Source organism: Vombatus ursinus, unplaced genomic scaffold (assembly GCF_900497805.2).
Source record: "Vombatus ursinus unplaced genomic scaffold, bare-nosed wombat genome assembly UNPS02011369.1, whole genome shotgun sequence".
NCBI classification, from domain to species: Eukaryota; Metazoa; Chordata; class Mammalia; order Diprotodontia; family Vombatidae; genus Vombatus; species Vombatus ursinus.
In genome coordinates, this window is record NW_020951147.1 from 3,341,641 (window position 1) to 3,355,083 (window position 13,443).

At 47.2% G+C, this 13,443-nt stretch overlaps 1 protein-coding gene across 1 annotated transcript; it reads right to left on the reverse strand.

The window, feature by feature from the left end:
• Positions 1–1,867: 1,867 nt before the first annotated feature.
• On the reverse strand, positions 1,868–13,326 carry ACY3 (aminoacylase 3). Its single transcript, XM_027856167.1, has 7 exons — positions 12,768–13,326; positions 9,263–9,512; positions 8,449–8,644; positions 7,709–7,799; positions 6,385–6,492; positions 5,526–5,635; positions 1,868–2,325 (listed from the first exon to the last, which is right to left on the reverse strand). The coding sequence occupies exons 2-7, from the start codon at positions 9,496–9,498 to the stop codon at positions 2,119–2,121; spliced, it is 948 nt and encodes a 315-aa protein (XP_027711968.1). The 5' UTR covers positions 9,499–9,512; positions 12,768–13,326; the 3' UTR covers positions 1,868–2,118.
• Between the last annotated feature and the right edge of the window lie 117 nt (positions 13,327–13,443).

Consider the following 13,443-nt stretch of genomic DNA (forward strand, 5'->3'; position numbering starts at 1 on the left):
TCCCTTAGCAGGTAGCAGGCAACTCTGGGCTGGTCAATCTTTTTTTTTTTTAATTCAATTTTATTTTATTTTTAGTTCTGAATCCTCTCCCTCCCACCTCCTCTTTCCTTCCCCTCCCCCTTGAGAAAGCAAGAAAAACAAAATCAGTTACAGATATGTAAAGTTGAGCGAAACAAATTAGCCATGTCCGTTCCCCTCCCCCTCCCCCCTCCCCGCCAAAAGGCTTCAGTCCACACTCTGAGTCATTCACCTTGCCACCAAAGGTTCTAACATGACTCCTCTGGAATCACGGTTGGTCATAGTCTTTCAAAGTTGTTGTTTTTTTTAATTAATTTATTTTGATTTATCAACAATCACTTCCATAAGCTTTTGAGTTTTAAATTTTTCTCCCCACCCCCTTACCTCCCTCCCCAATCCGATATAGGCTTCACACATACATTCCTATTAAACATACTTTCACATTAGTCATGTTGTGAAGAAGAATAAGTACCAATACAAGGAACCACCAGAAAGAGGAAACAAAACAAAACAGAAGAAAAAAAATAGCAAATAGTCTGCTTTGATCTGCATTCAACCTCCATAGTTCTTTCTCTGGATGTGGATAGCATTTTCCATCATGAGTCTTTTGGAATTGTCTTAGATCCTTGCATTGCTGAGAAGGGCTGAGTCTATCAAAGTTAGTCATCGCACAACATGGCTATTACTGTGTACAACTTTCTCCTGGTTCGGCTCATTCACTCAGCATCAGTGGAATGGGTTAGGTATGCAAGACACAGTAGTCAATGACTATAGTAATCTACTATTTGATAAACCCAAAGACCCCAGCTTCTGGGATAAGAACTCACTATTTGACAAAACCTGCTGGGAAAACTGAAAAAGAGTATGGCAAAAACTAGGCATAGATCAAAATCTCACACCATATACCAAAATAAAGTCAAAATGGATTCATGATTTAGATATAAAGCTGATACTATAAGCAAACTGGGAGAGCAAGGAATAGTTTACCTGTCAGATTGATGGAGAACAGAAGAATTCATGACCAAACAGGAGACAGAGAACATTATGAAATGCAAAATGGATAATTTTGATTACATTAAATTGAAAAGTTTTTGCACAAACACAGCTAATGCAACCAAGATTAGGAGGGAAGCAGAAAACTGGGAAAGAATTTTTACAACCAGTCTCTGATAAGGGCTCATTTCTAAAATATATAAAGAATTAAGTCAAATTTATAAAAATATAAGTCATTCCCCAATTGATAAATTGTCAAAGGACATGAACAGGCGGTTTTCAGATGAAGAAATTAAAGCCATCTATAGTCATATGAAAATGCTCTAAATCACTATTGATTAGAGAAATGCAAATCAAAACAACTCTGAAGTACCACATCACACCTATCAGATTGGCTAACAGGATAAAACAGGAAAATGATGAATGTTTGGAGAAGATGTGGGAAAATTGGAACACTAATGCATTGCTGGTGGAGTTGTGAAAAGATCCAACCATTTTGGAGAGCAATTTGGAACTATGCCCAAAGGGCTATAAAAATGTGCATACCCTTTGACCCAGCAATAGCACTTCTAGGGCTGTATCCCAAAGAGATCCCAATGGGAAAAGGACCCACATGTACAAAAATATTTACAGCAGCTCTTTCTGTGGTGGCAAAGAATTGGAAATCGAGAGGATGCCCATCAATTGGGGAATGGCTGACAAGTCGTGGTATATGAATGTGATGGAATACTACTGTGCTATAAGAAATGATGAGCAGGCAGTGGACTTCAGGAAAACCTCAAAGTTGTTCGTTGTTACAATGTTGCTGCTATTGTCTACATTGTTCTCCTGGTTCTGCTTACCTCACTCTGCATCAGTTTGGATAAGTCTTCACAGGTTTTCCTATAAATATTTTCGTATGGATAGATCCTTTTCCTCTTTCTCTGATCTTTTTGGGGTCTAGGCAGAGTAGAGCCGGGTCAAAGGGTATGTTTAATAACTTCTAATCACTTTCGGGGCATTGTTCCAAGTTGCTTTCCACAATGGCTGAGCCAGTTGACAGTCCTCCCAAGGTCAGTGTGAGTTTTCCCACATGGGGTGTTCACCCTCAATCTGGCCCCTGAGTAATCATGGGGCTGATGCCTCTGGGGCCTCTAAAGGTGGAATGGAGAATGTGCATTTCTTCATCTTGTAGAAGGCCACTCCTTTCTCATAGTAGGCAGCCTCATTGATGAAGGCTGGGTAGATGGTGGCATCACCCTCGTAGAAGATCTCTTCCCCACTGAAGAGCTGAAAAATGGGGTCTCCTGGCTTCAGAGGAAAGAAATCTTTGTCCTGAGCAAAGGAGATGAATGTTAGTGGAGACCCCAGTGCTCGGGCTGGAGAAGAGGAGCAGGCTCTAGAGCAGAGGGGATTGGAAGCCATTCTCCAGTGGTCAAGGAGGCAGTGAAGCCCAGTAGAAAGAGCAGTAAGGAAGGTTGGTGTTAGAAAAATCTGAAACAAAAATCTACTACAGTGAGTGAGTGAAGGAAAGCCTTTATTACACTTCTCTTGAGAGAAGCGGACTTATTAAGCAAGAGAGGTGGAAAAAAGCCTTTGACCTGTCCAGACTCCGTCCTTGACCCCAATGGGTTGCAACCAGTTTAGCCTCCAGGGCTCTTTCTTAAGGAACTAGTTGTTTACAGATCGGTTGAGGGACTATTCCCAAGGTCTTGGAATTCCTCAGAAGCCTCTTGTTCTATTGTGGAAGCCTAACTTATAATCCTTTCTTACAGTTGGGAATCAGGGGACCCCACGGAGGCCTTAACTCACTGTGTGAGCTTTGAGAAGGCCCCTAACCCTCTTTCAATCTTGGTTCTCTTTTCTGTAAAGGAACAGGGACTGAACCTGTGATTTCACTGACATAGAGAATTCCCTGATGGGAAACCCGGCCCCCCTCCCCATACAAGTCAGCACCTTCTGTGAACCTTATGGTCTTAGAGAGTTACCAGGGAAGGGGTTAAGTGACTTGCCCAGGGTCATACCAGTGGGAGGACTTGTTCTCCTTTCTCCCTGGCTCTGAAACCAGCTCTCTGCCCACTGCACCACTCTTCCTTTCCGTAAAACTCATATTGCTGGCCTGGGGGTGGGGGTGGGGTGATTATGAGGACTGATTGAGTGTGTTTGGCAAGGTGTCCTGGTGACGGGAAACCATAAGGCCCTATGCTAACATGTTTTAATTACCAGGGTTTTGTTTTTTTTTTTTTGCATGAACTTTAATTAGTATGTTTAATATAATTTAATATAATTATAAAATATGTAATTTAATATAATTCTTTCTGGACTAGAAAGGGTCCTTCCAATACCCTACCATGCTATGGAAGTGACCCTGGGGCTTAAAGGAAGGTGGGGCCCTTCCCTCCCTCCCCCACAAAGTCTTCAAGGATGTGCCAGTGAGAAGCTGCCTGGCCCAGGGGCAGCTTGGCTAAAAGCCAGAGGGATCTGTCACCACACTGGCCCAAGGGTGATGAATTATAGTTACATATTATTCCTAATGATTTCAACTGTTTTACTGGATATGTATATGTGTCTGTAGCACTCGTGTGTTTGTGTGTGTATATGTGTGTACATCTACATATACTTTATTTCTATTAAAAAAAAAAAAGCTCAAGCCCTAAACCGACCATGTTGCCTTCTACTCAAAAGTCTTCATTGATTTCTTTTTGCCTCAAAGATAAAATATAAAATCCTCAGCTTGGCATTTAAGACCTTTTCTGATCTGCCTCCTACCTGCTTGTATGACCCTGGAAAAAGTGACTTGGGTCTCAGTTTCCTCATCTGACAACTGAGGAGCTTGGACCACATGGCCTTGGAAGTCTTCTTCCTGTGATCCCATGATGCTATTGATACCCTTCAATCGACCACTCAACAAGCATTTTGTTGAGTACCTACTATGTGCCAGGGCCGCGGTTAGGCACTGGGTAGAACAGATCCCAGTTCTCAAGGAGTTTATGTTCAATCGGGGGACTCCTATAACTACGCGTTGTCTCCCTGATAGGACATCCATTCTTGGACAGCTTTGCATCCTCACTGCCTAGCAAAGTGCCTGGCACATAGTAGGGGCTTAATGAATGCATTGCCCCTCAACTACTTTCCAAAGGAAACTGGGGCAATCCAGGGGGCTCTGGCCAGGTGGGGCTAGGGTTGGTTTCAGTTACTCTGGATGCCCGAGCAAACTGGCATCAGAAGCAAGACGTAGGATGCCTGGGATTAATTAGTTGGTTGAGTTCATTTAATTATATCAGGGGGACTGATGCATAAAAGCAGGTCCCCTAAAGACCTGTACTGGCCAACTCCGGGGAAAAGAGTCACTTCCCTGCAGCTACTTAATAAAGGTATTCCAGGACACCAGCTCTTCACTCAGTCAAATTAGTGTGCTCTGCCCCTCCTCCCCACCCCGCTCCCCATGTGCAGATGATTATTTCACTCCATTTGTTTACATGGATAAATTTTCTGCATTTTTCATAAATGGGCTATGGTTGTTGAGGGTGGGGTGGGGAACAGGAGATTAGGGAGGGTGGAAGTGACCCTTGACCTTGCTTGAACTGCCTTCACCAGAAGTTTTTCCAATTCCCGCCTTGTCTCAGTTAAGCTCAAGGGAAGGAGTAGCAGCTAGCTGGTGCAGCCTGCTTGTGGTAGAGTCAGAAAAACTTTAAGTCAAATCCAACCGCAGACATCTACCATCTGTGCGACCCCTAGGCAAGTCACTTAGCCTCAGTTTCCTCATCAATAAAATAGGGAGAATAATAGCACCCCGCAAGGTCTGAGAAAATGAGAAAATTTTTGTAAAGTGCTTTGCAAACCTTAAAAGGTTCTATAAATGCACACTATTATTATTCTTATTAAAATAGGGTTCATAATTTTAAAAAACAGAGTTTTGTCCACGACCAGACTTCAGATCTAGCCTCAGAAGGCAGAGAAGGGATGAGCCATCTTAGAAGCTAATCAATGAGCCAGTGAACCAGTAAGCATTTACTAAGTACTTACTATGTCCAAGGAAGTGTGCTAAGTGCTGGGGACACAAAAAACAAAAACAGTCCCTGCCCTCAAGAAATTGTATTCTACTGGGGGAGATAACAGGTATATAACTAAATACCTGAAAGCTATAGACAGAGCAGATGGAAGGTGACTTGAGAGGGGAGGCAGTAGCCGCTGGGAGAATGTGAGAAAAGCCTCCTGGAGAAGGTGAGATTGGAAGGAAGTCAGGAGGTGACAGGTGAGGAGGGAGAGAATTCCAGATCTAGAGGACAGCTAGTGCAACAGTGTGGAGGTGGCGGATGACATGTGGTGAGTAGGAATGGAAGGGCAAGAAGGTGAGGATGACTGCTGTGGAGTGCGTGGAGGGAAAGAGTGGGTAACAAGGCTGGAGTGGGAGCAAGGCCAGTCTGGCAAGAGCTGTAAGTGCCAAACAGAGGAGGCACCTCCATCCTCAGCCGGCATCTGCTACTCCCACAAAGCCCCTGAGGGCAGCTCCCTGGCCAGCGCTGAGCACTCACCTGGAGCTGGGGGTGGACAAATCCCAGCAACTCCCCGCTGGGAGACTGAGGAAAATCCATGGGCTCTATGATCTTATAAGCCACAATGTCAAAAGCAGGGAATGAGGTCCCTGTGGGGGACGGAGAACGGGAATCACAGAACGTTAAAGCTGGAAAGACCCACCCCCTCATTTTGCAGATGAGAGCCCAAGAGAGGGGACTGCACTTGGCCAGGGTCACACAGCTAGTTACGGGCAGCACCTGGGACTCAAACCCAGGTCCTCTGACCAACAGATTTGTGAGGGAGAGAGGCTGCAGTCTGGCAGCTCCCTCCCCTGCCTCATGGGTCCAAATAAACATGTTTATTTTGCATACATTAGATCGGGCATTCCTTGAAGGTAGGGTTTCTGGTGAAGCTTCTTTGGATGCCCAGGACCCAGTTTAGGCTTCTTCACAAACTTGTTGAATGACAATGAATGAATGAATGGATGGCCATGGGTGGATGGGTGGATGGACAGATGGGTGAACTGAGGATGGCCAAGGATCCCCAAGGCCTGCAGGGGTGGGGAGAGGGAAATGATACTTGGGCTGGGTGGTGGGCTCATGGAGCTTCCTTCTCCCCCCCAGCACTTGGGTCATTTCTCCCTCATGCTTGTGGCAGATTCCTGTCTTGGCAAATACTGAGGGTGACAATGGGGCTTAGGGCTTGGAGGCATCAGGCAGGCCCATCCAGGCTGTTCCGGGACAGTACGGGGGTCAAGCCCATCCTCTGTCACCACCTTCTAGCCTAGAGAGCCTCGGCAGAACAGCCTAGCCTCCAGAGGTTAAGGGGGCATAAAAGGGGGTAAGAATTCCTGCAGGGAGGGCTTGTGGCACTCACCCTGGTTGAAGAGGTCGATGAAATCCAGACCACAAGCCACCAGGGCTCTCATATGAGACAAGACATCAGCTCGAAGGACCCCATGCGGCTGGGGGCCCAGCTCCAGGCCTGGGAAGAGGGAGGCAGTCCTCTCATAAGAAACAGGGACACAAACACACACATACACAACACACACACCCTGACTGCCCGGTGACGAGGGGCTTACCTCCCCTCACCCCACAGAGAGACCTCAGCCCCCTGGGACTAGAGTTCCCCTCAAGCATTCAGACACCTCATCCCCCCAGAGACATCAAGGTCCCCTTCCAATTTACGCATCCCTCGGCTTCTTCACCAGTTCAGCTAAAATACTGCCTCCTCCAAGAAGCAGAAGCCCTCCCTACCCCCATCTTCTCTCTCCTCTGCTAGTCCTTCTGCCCCATCCCACCCCACCCCATGGGGACATGACTTTCTATCTATTTTGTATTTGCTTTTCTAAGACACGCTGTGTCCTGGCAATGGAAGGAAGGCCCTCTAGGGCAGGGGCTGCTTCATTTTTGTCTTTGAATCTCCAGCCCAGAGCCCAGAACGTGGTACCTAAATAAATGTTTGTTGAATTGGACTGAAAGCCTGAAAGGCCTTTTGATGGGATGGTTCCCCAAGATAACAAGACCAGCAGGAGAGATAATAGCCCACATTCAGAAAGGGATTTAAGATGAAGTTTGCCCAGGGATTTCTGAGTTTCCCTCGTGGTCTCCTCCGAGCCTCACAATCTCCCTGAGAGAGAGGTGCTATTATTATTGTCTCATTTTTACAGAGAAGGAAACTGAGGCTCGGAGAGGTCGCATGCCTAATATATGTCTGAGGTGAGACTTCAGCCCGGATCTTCCTTGCTCCAAATCCAAACTTCTATCCACCACGGCAAGCCAAAGGCTTGCTTTACAATTCTACCCGGATGCTCACAAATTGTGTGTCCTTGGGCCAGTCCCCTAACCTATCGGGCCTGTGTTTCTTCCTCTGTAAAATGAGTGGGCTGGATTGAGTGGCCTTTGAGGTCTCTTTCAGCTTCAGAGCTGTGACCCCCCCCCCGCCCTCTCCAGTCCCCCATCTTCCTGCCCCTCCCACAGACCCTAGTCTCCAAGGCCCCCTTTCCACAACAGGATTCAGGTACCTCATCCCTGAGGGCCCATCTCCCTTCATCTCCCCCCTCCCCCAGAGAGCAAAGGCCCCCATGGAATCCACATCCCCCAAAACATATACACTAAGGAGCCCCGATCCCCTCGAACTCCATGGGAGAGCCCAAGGTCTATCCTGTTCCCATCCCTCCTGGGGTCCCCATTTGCCATACCCAGGCCATTCTTGGCAACTGACTGGAGGGAATAGTTTTCCTGTCCAGGGAGGCCGTATAGATAGATTGGACACGGGCCCTGAGTGTGTTTCTGAAAGGCAAAGGAACAAAGGTAAGTCAACATGGCGGCTCTCCGGAGACCTGGGCTCTAGACAGTCGAGGTGCCAAGATAGATGAGTGGCTCCGCATTTCTGAGCCTCTGTTTCCTCATCTGTAAAATGGGGTCATTGCATCTACCTTATCTTTCTTTCAGGGTGTGATGAGCAGTTTGGAAAGGAAGAAGGAGGGATTGAGGGCATTGGGAGAGGCAGAAGGTGCGAATAGGTGAATAAGTGAATGTCCCCTGCCTCTCAAGTCCAAGGCTTTTTCTACCCCACTGAAGGGGAGGTAAAGGGAATAAGGTGAGGGAGGCCGGCCATGTGGTGGAACAGAAAGAACGCTGCATGTGGATCAGAGGACCCGGGGGGATCCCTGGTTTCAAGAGGTATTACTGGTATGCTCTTGCACCACTCTGAGCCTCAGTTTCCTTCACTGCAAAATGAGGGAACTGGATTAGACGATCCCCAAAGTCCCTCGCACCTCTAAACCTACGGTCCTAGAACCTGGCCCAGCTAGGTCCTCATCCTCCTGGGGAACAGCTCGTCTCAGAGACCCAAGGCCTGGCTCCTCTCTGACCGGATCCTAAAGGCCACGGGTCACGCCGTGTGGAAAAGGGTGAGGAAAGGGAGAGGGAAGGTGACCTGGATGTAGTGACACATGTGCATAGTGAAGACATTCTCCTCGGAGTCTAAGATCAGGCAGGCCACCATATTGGAGACTGTGTTGTGAAGGTCAAAGATGAAGTCGAAGGCGTCAGCCGAGCCTTTGGGACCAAAGAGCTGGTTGATCTCCTGGGCCTGTCTCACCTCATACGGGCCATCCTGTGTTTCCTTGGAGCTGTGAGGCAGGAAGGGAGTGAGGTCACTGTGTGGAAGGCAGCCAACCACATTCACAGGTTGAACCACATAACAGCAGCCTCAAAGTCAATAATACCGATTTCCTTTTCACCTAACAAAACACAGTCTCCCACAAGATCCTGACTTACTGTTTTAAGTGACAATTTGTTTTATGCAAATATGCTGTGATTAGTGGTTTACGGCTCACCTCTCCACAGAGATCTCACAGGCTTTTAACCATTACCTGGAAAAGCAAGCATGGGAGCTGAGATTTTACATTTCCCTGGCAGCCATAGACTGAGCTGCTTGAGGGTCCAAGTTCAAGATCTTTTACTTTTGATTTGATTTAGTAAAATGCGTGTGTGAATGAGTCTTCCTTTTGGGTCGTGTGAAATGGGAAAGAAAACGAGTCTCTCGATGGGATGGGGGCTGAGCCAAGCTGACAAGTTATGGCTTGTTGTTGGGAATTCTCCTGCCCTCAGATTACAGTAGAAGCCTGGCTGAAGCCCAGGAGCTGGGGCAGCCACAGGGTGGACGGATCGCCGCCTGATGGCCTGTCACTGGTCCTCCTTCTTTCAGGGTCAAGGGAAGGCCTGGCACAGCCAGGGGCACCACTCACGTGAGGAAGGTCCTTGTGAAGCTTCTGTTCAGGTCCTGGCTGAGGTAGCGGATGCAGCGCTTCGTGGCTTTGGGGTTGGCCAGGAAGGGCGTGGCTGCGAAGGTCCCCCTCTGCAGCTCGGAAGGGTTCTGCAGCCAGTGTTTCACCAGGTAGACACCAGAGAGCTCATTCCCGTGGGTGCCTCCCGTCACAGCCACGCGGTCCAGCTGATGCCCTCTGGAGGGTGTTGAGGACATCCTGGAGTCTGTACCTGGAATAGAAAATGGGGGACTGCTCCTTGGACCCTCGTCCCCAGAGACTGAGTGACCTTAGGTGGTTGCTACGGCAAAAGAGGGGCCTTGTGGGGCCCTTGCCTCTCTTAGGGGCCCCAGGCACTTCCTAGCTTGGCTTGCCTTGCTTTCCAGAAGCTCAGAGCTGACAAAGCCATACAAAGACAGGCATCCCAGCAGACAGGCCAAGAGACACAAGCCCCCTAGAGCAGGGTTAGGGCCAGTGGAGGCAGAGGATTCAATGGAGGCATACTGGGTTTGGAGTCAGAAGTTCTGGGTTCTAATCCCATCTCTGACACTTACTCTCTAGGTGACCTTGAGCAGTCATTTAACATGTCTGATTCATAAATGGAGAGTTGTAGTAGGTGACTTCCTTCTTTTTTTTTTAAATTATTCAATTGGGGTTAAGTAACTTGCCCAGGGTCACACAGCTACTAAGTGTCTGAGGTTGGATTTGAACTCAGGTCTTCCTGATTCCAGGGCCAGTGCACCATCTACTGTGCCACCTAGAGGTCCCAAGTACATGACTTCTAAGCAGGAGTAGATAGGAGTAGGAAAAAGAGTTGGAGGGGTAGCTAGGTGGTACAGTGGATAGAGCTCCAGCCTTGGAGTCAGGAGGACCTGGGTTCAAATCCAGCCTTAGACCTTGACACTTACTAGCTGTGTGACCTTGGGCAAGTCATTTTACCCCAATTGTCTCACCTGAGGTCACTTTTGTTTTTTTTTTTTTTATATATCTTTTTTTTTTTTTTTGTTAATGGGGCAATGGGGTTAAGTGACTTGCCCAGGGTCACACAGTTAGTGAGTGTTACGTGTCTGAGGCCAGGTTTGAACTCAGGTCCTCCTGACTCCAAGGCTGGAGCTCTATCCACTGCGCCACCTAGCTGCCCCCTAGCTGCCCCCTGAGGTCACTTTTGGCTCTGAATCTATGACCCTGGACCTCTTGCATGCCTAAATTTGAATTTTGGAGTGAGGGTCTGGGGACAGGGAGATAAAGAGTTCTCTGACAATGATCAGAGATCTAAGTTAGAGTAGGAATTAATACAAAGATATGACCTTATTAATAAGAGCCATTCCCCAATAGATAAATGGTGAAGGGATATAAACAGGAAATTTTCAAAAGAAGAAACAGAAGCTATCAGCAACCATATGAAAACACATGCCAAATCACTAATAATTAGAGAAATGCAAACCAAAACAACTCTGAAGTTCCATCTTATACCCTTGAGATACGTCAAGACATCAAAAGAGAAAAATGATAATTGCTGGAGGGGATGTGGGAGGACGGGCACATTAATATACTCTTAGTACAGAGGCAAATCATTCCAGCCGTTCTGGAAAGCAATTTGGAACTATGGTTCAAAAGTTGTGAGGTTATCCTGATCTTTTGATACCACTACTAGGCTAATGCCCCAAAAAAAAGCAAAGAAAGGAGGAAAGCACCCACGTGTACAAAAACATCTACAGCTGTCCTTTTTGTTGTGGCAAAGAACGGGAAATAAAAGGGGCGTCCATCACTTGGAAAATGGCTGAACAAGTCGTGATACAAGAATGTGGTGGAATACCGTTGAAATTATGTGTGTGATGGATTCAGAGAAATCAGAGAAAACTTGGCTAAACCGACGCACAGGGCAGAGAGCAGGACCCAGAGAATGGTGTGTACAATGACTATAGTAATGCAAACAATTGTAACAGGCGTCTAAAACATACCTGGACTACCTAAGACTGTGTCACGTGGAGGCACCCAACTCACTCAGGCTAGCAAAGAACTCTGAGAGGAGAAGTAACTGGTCTGGCTTTGAGAGAGCAGGGAAGAAAACCACTTTAAAAATCTTTTCTTTTTGAATTTAGTCTTTATTTAATTTTAAAAAATGGAATTCACTGGCTTTTTTTATGTTTTGAATTCCAAATTCTATCCCTCCCTATCTCCTCTCCCTGCTCTGGAAGATGGTAAGCAATCTGATACATGTGCAATCATGCAAACCATTTTCACATGAATCATTTTGTGTAAGAAGATTCAAACTAAAAAAAAAAAAAAGAAAGCAAATGAAGACTGATACGCTTCAGTGTGTATTCAGACACCAACAGTTCTTTCTCTGGAGGGGGATAGCATTTTTCAGTACATTGGGATTGTCTTGGATCATTATATTGTTGAGAACAGCTAAGTCATTCACAGTTGTTCATCATACAATATTACCATTACTGTGTACAGTGTCCTGGCTCTGCTCACTTCACTCCATATTCGTTCATGGAGGGCTTTCCAGGTTTTTCTGAACTCATCCTCCTCATCATTTCTGATAGCACAATAGTATTCCCTCACAACATTATACCACAACTTGTTCAGCCAAACTGAGGCATCCCCTTGATTTCCAATTCTTAACCATCACAAAAAGAGCTGCTATAAATATTTTTGTACAAATAGGTTCTTCTCTCTTTTTTTTTTTTTTTTGTCTCTTTGGGATGCAGACCTAGCAGTGGGATCGCTGGCTCAAAGGTTACGCACAGCTCCTTTAGGTATAGTTTCAAATTATTTTCCAGAATGGTTGGATCAGTTCACAACTCTACCAACAATGCATTAGTGTTCCAATTTTCCCTCATCTTCTCCAACATTTATCATTTTCCTGTGTTGTCATGTTGGCCAATCTGATAGAGACGAGGTGGTCCCTCAGAGTTGTTTTGATTTGCATTTCTCTAATCAACAGTGATTTAGAGCATTTTTTCATGACTATAGATAGCTTTGGTTTCTTCATCTGAAAACTTCCTGTTCATATCCTTTGATCGCTTATCAATTGGGGAATGACTTGTATTTTTATAAATTAGACTCAGTTTGAGAAATGAGGCCTTTATCAGAGATACTTGCAAAAAATTTCCCCCAGTTTTCTGCTTTCCTTTCAATTTGGTTGCATTGGTTTTGTTTGTGCAGGGGCAGGGAGATGGGGCACAGAAGGAGGGGGAGGGGGTCTGAGAAAGAGAAGGATAGAAGGACCTGTGGATAGAAAGACAAGGATCAGGGTATGAAGAATGGCAGAATGGATAGACAGGAGCAGGAAGAAGAGGGCGAAAGAAGGGAGAGGGGGATGGAAAGCCAAGATAGAAGATTAGCAAGTGGGGGAGTTATGGAGGGGGCACGGAAGGATGGGGAATGGAAGGAAGAGGAGACAGGAACAGGGATTGAGGGAAGAGGGGGCAGGGGGATGGGAGATGAAAGCCCAGAAAGGGTCTGGCTCTGCACTGACCTGGCCTCGGTCTGTCCACCACTGCCTGCTCCCTGCCCGGTGAGGTTCCTTCTCTATGGCAGCCTCATTGTCGAAGCTCCAGGGTTGAGAAGGGGGCTTAGAGGCTACCCGGGTCTCCAGCAGCTGCCCAGAGTTCACTGGACCTTGAAGGGCACAGGAGACTTTGGCCCCAGGACCTGTTCGTCCCTCATTACTCAGTGACTAGGATCTGCCTCCTGCCAAGCTAGGACGTCCTCTACGCTGCCAGGCGCCTGTGCGGGATAGGAGCGGGCACGCCAGCTGAGGGCCCAGTTATAGGGAAGGGATTGTGGCCAGAGCAGAGCTTTCCCATTTCCCTGAAGATGAAACCTCTCTTCTATTTCCCCGCCAGCGCACGGGAGAGGAGAAAACGCATGGGCTGCGGCAGGGGATTGCGGTCTCTACCAGTTTTTATATCGATCAAGCGAACAGAACTACAATGCAGTGGAAGAGGCAGCAGAGAACAGTCCCTGATTGTGGAGAGACGAGCACTTTGCGAGCCCTGGGCCCCCCGCCGAGGCCCTTAACCCTTAACCCAGCGCTCCCTCCGACTAAGACGGAGGTGCAGAGGAGGTGCCAAGACATGCGGGGAGGCGTTTCTTCCCAGAGAGGAGGAGGAGGAGGAGGGGGAGGGGGGAGGAGGAAGAGAAGGGGGAGG

Excerpts from the sequence above, each read along its gene's own strand:
- ACY3 (XM_027856167.1), bottom strand. The coding sequence starts at position 9,498 with ATGTCCTCAACACCCTCCAGAGGGCATCAGCTGGACCGCGTGGCTGTG. Across the intron at positions 5,636-6,384 it reads CATCGACCTCTTCAACCAGG|GGACCTCATTCCCTGCTTTT; the intron begins GTGAGTGCCACA and ends CGTCCCCCACAG. Across the intron at positions 2,326-5,525 it reads TTGTCCACCCCCAGCTCCAG|GACAAAGATTTCTTTCCTCT; the intron begins GTGAGTGCTCAG and ends TCCTTTGCTCAG.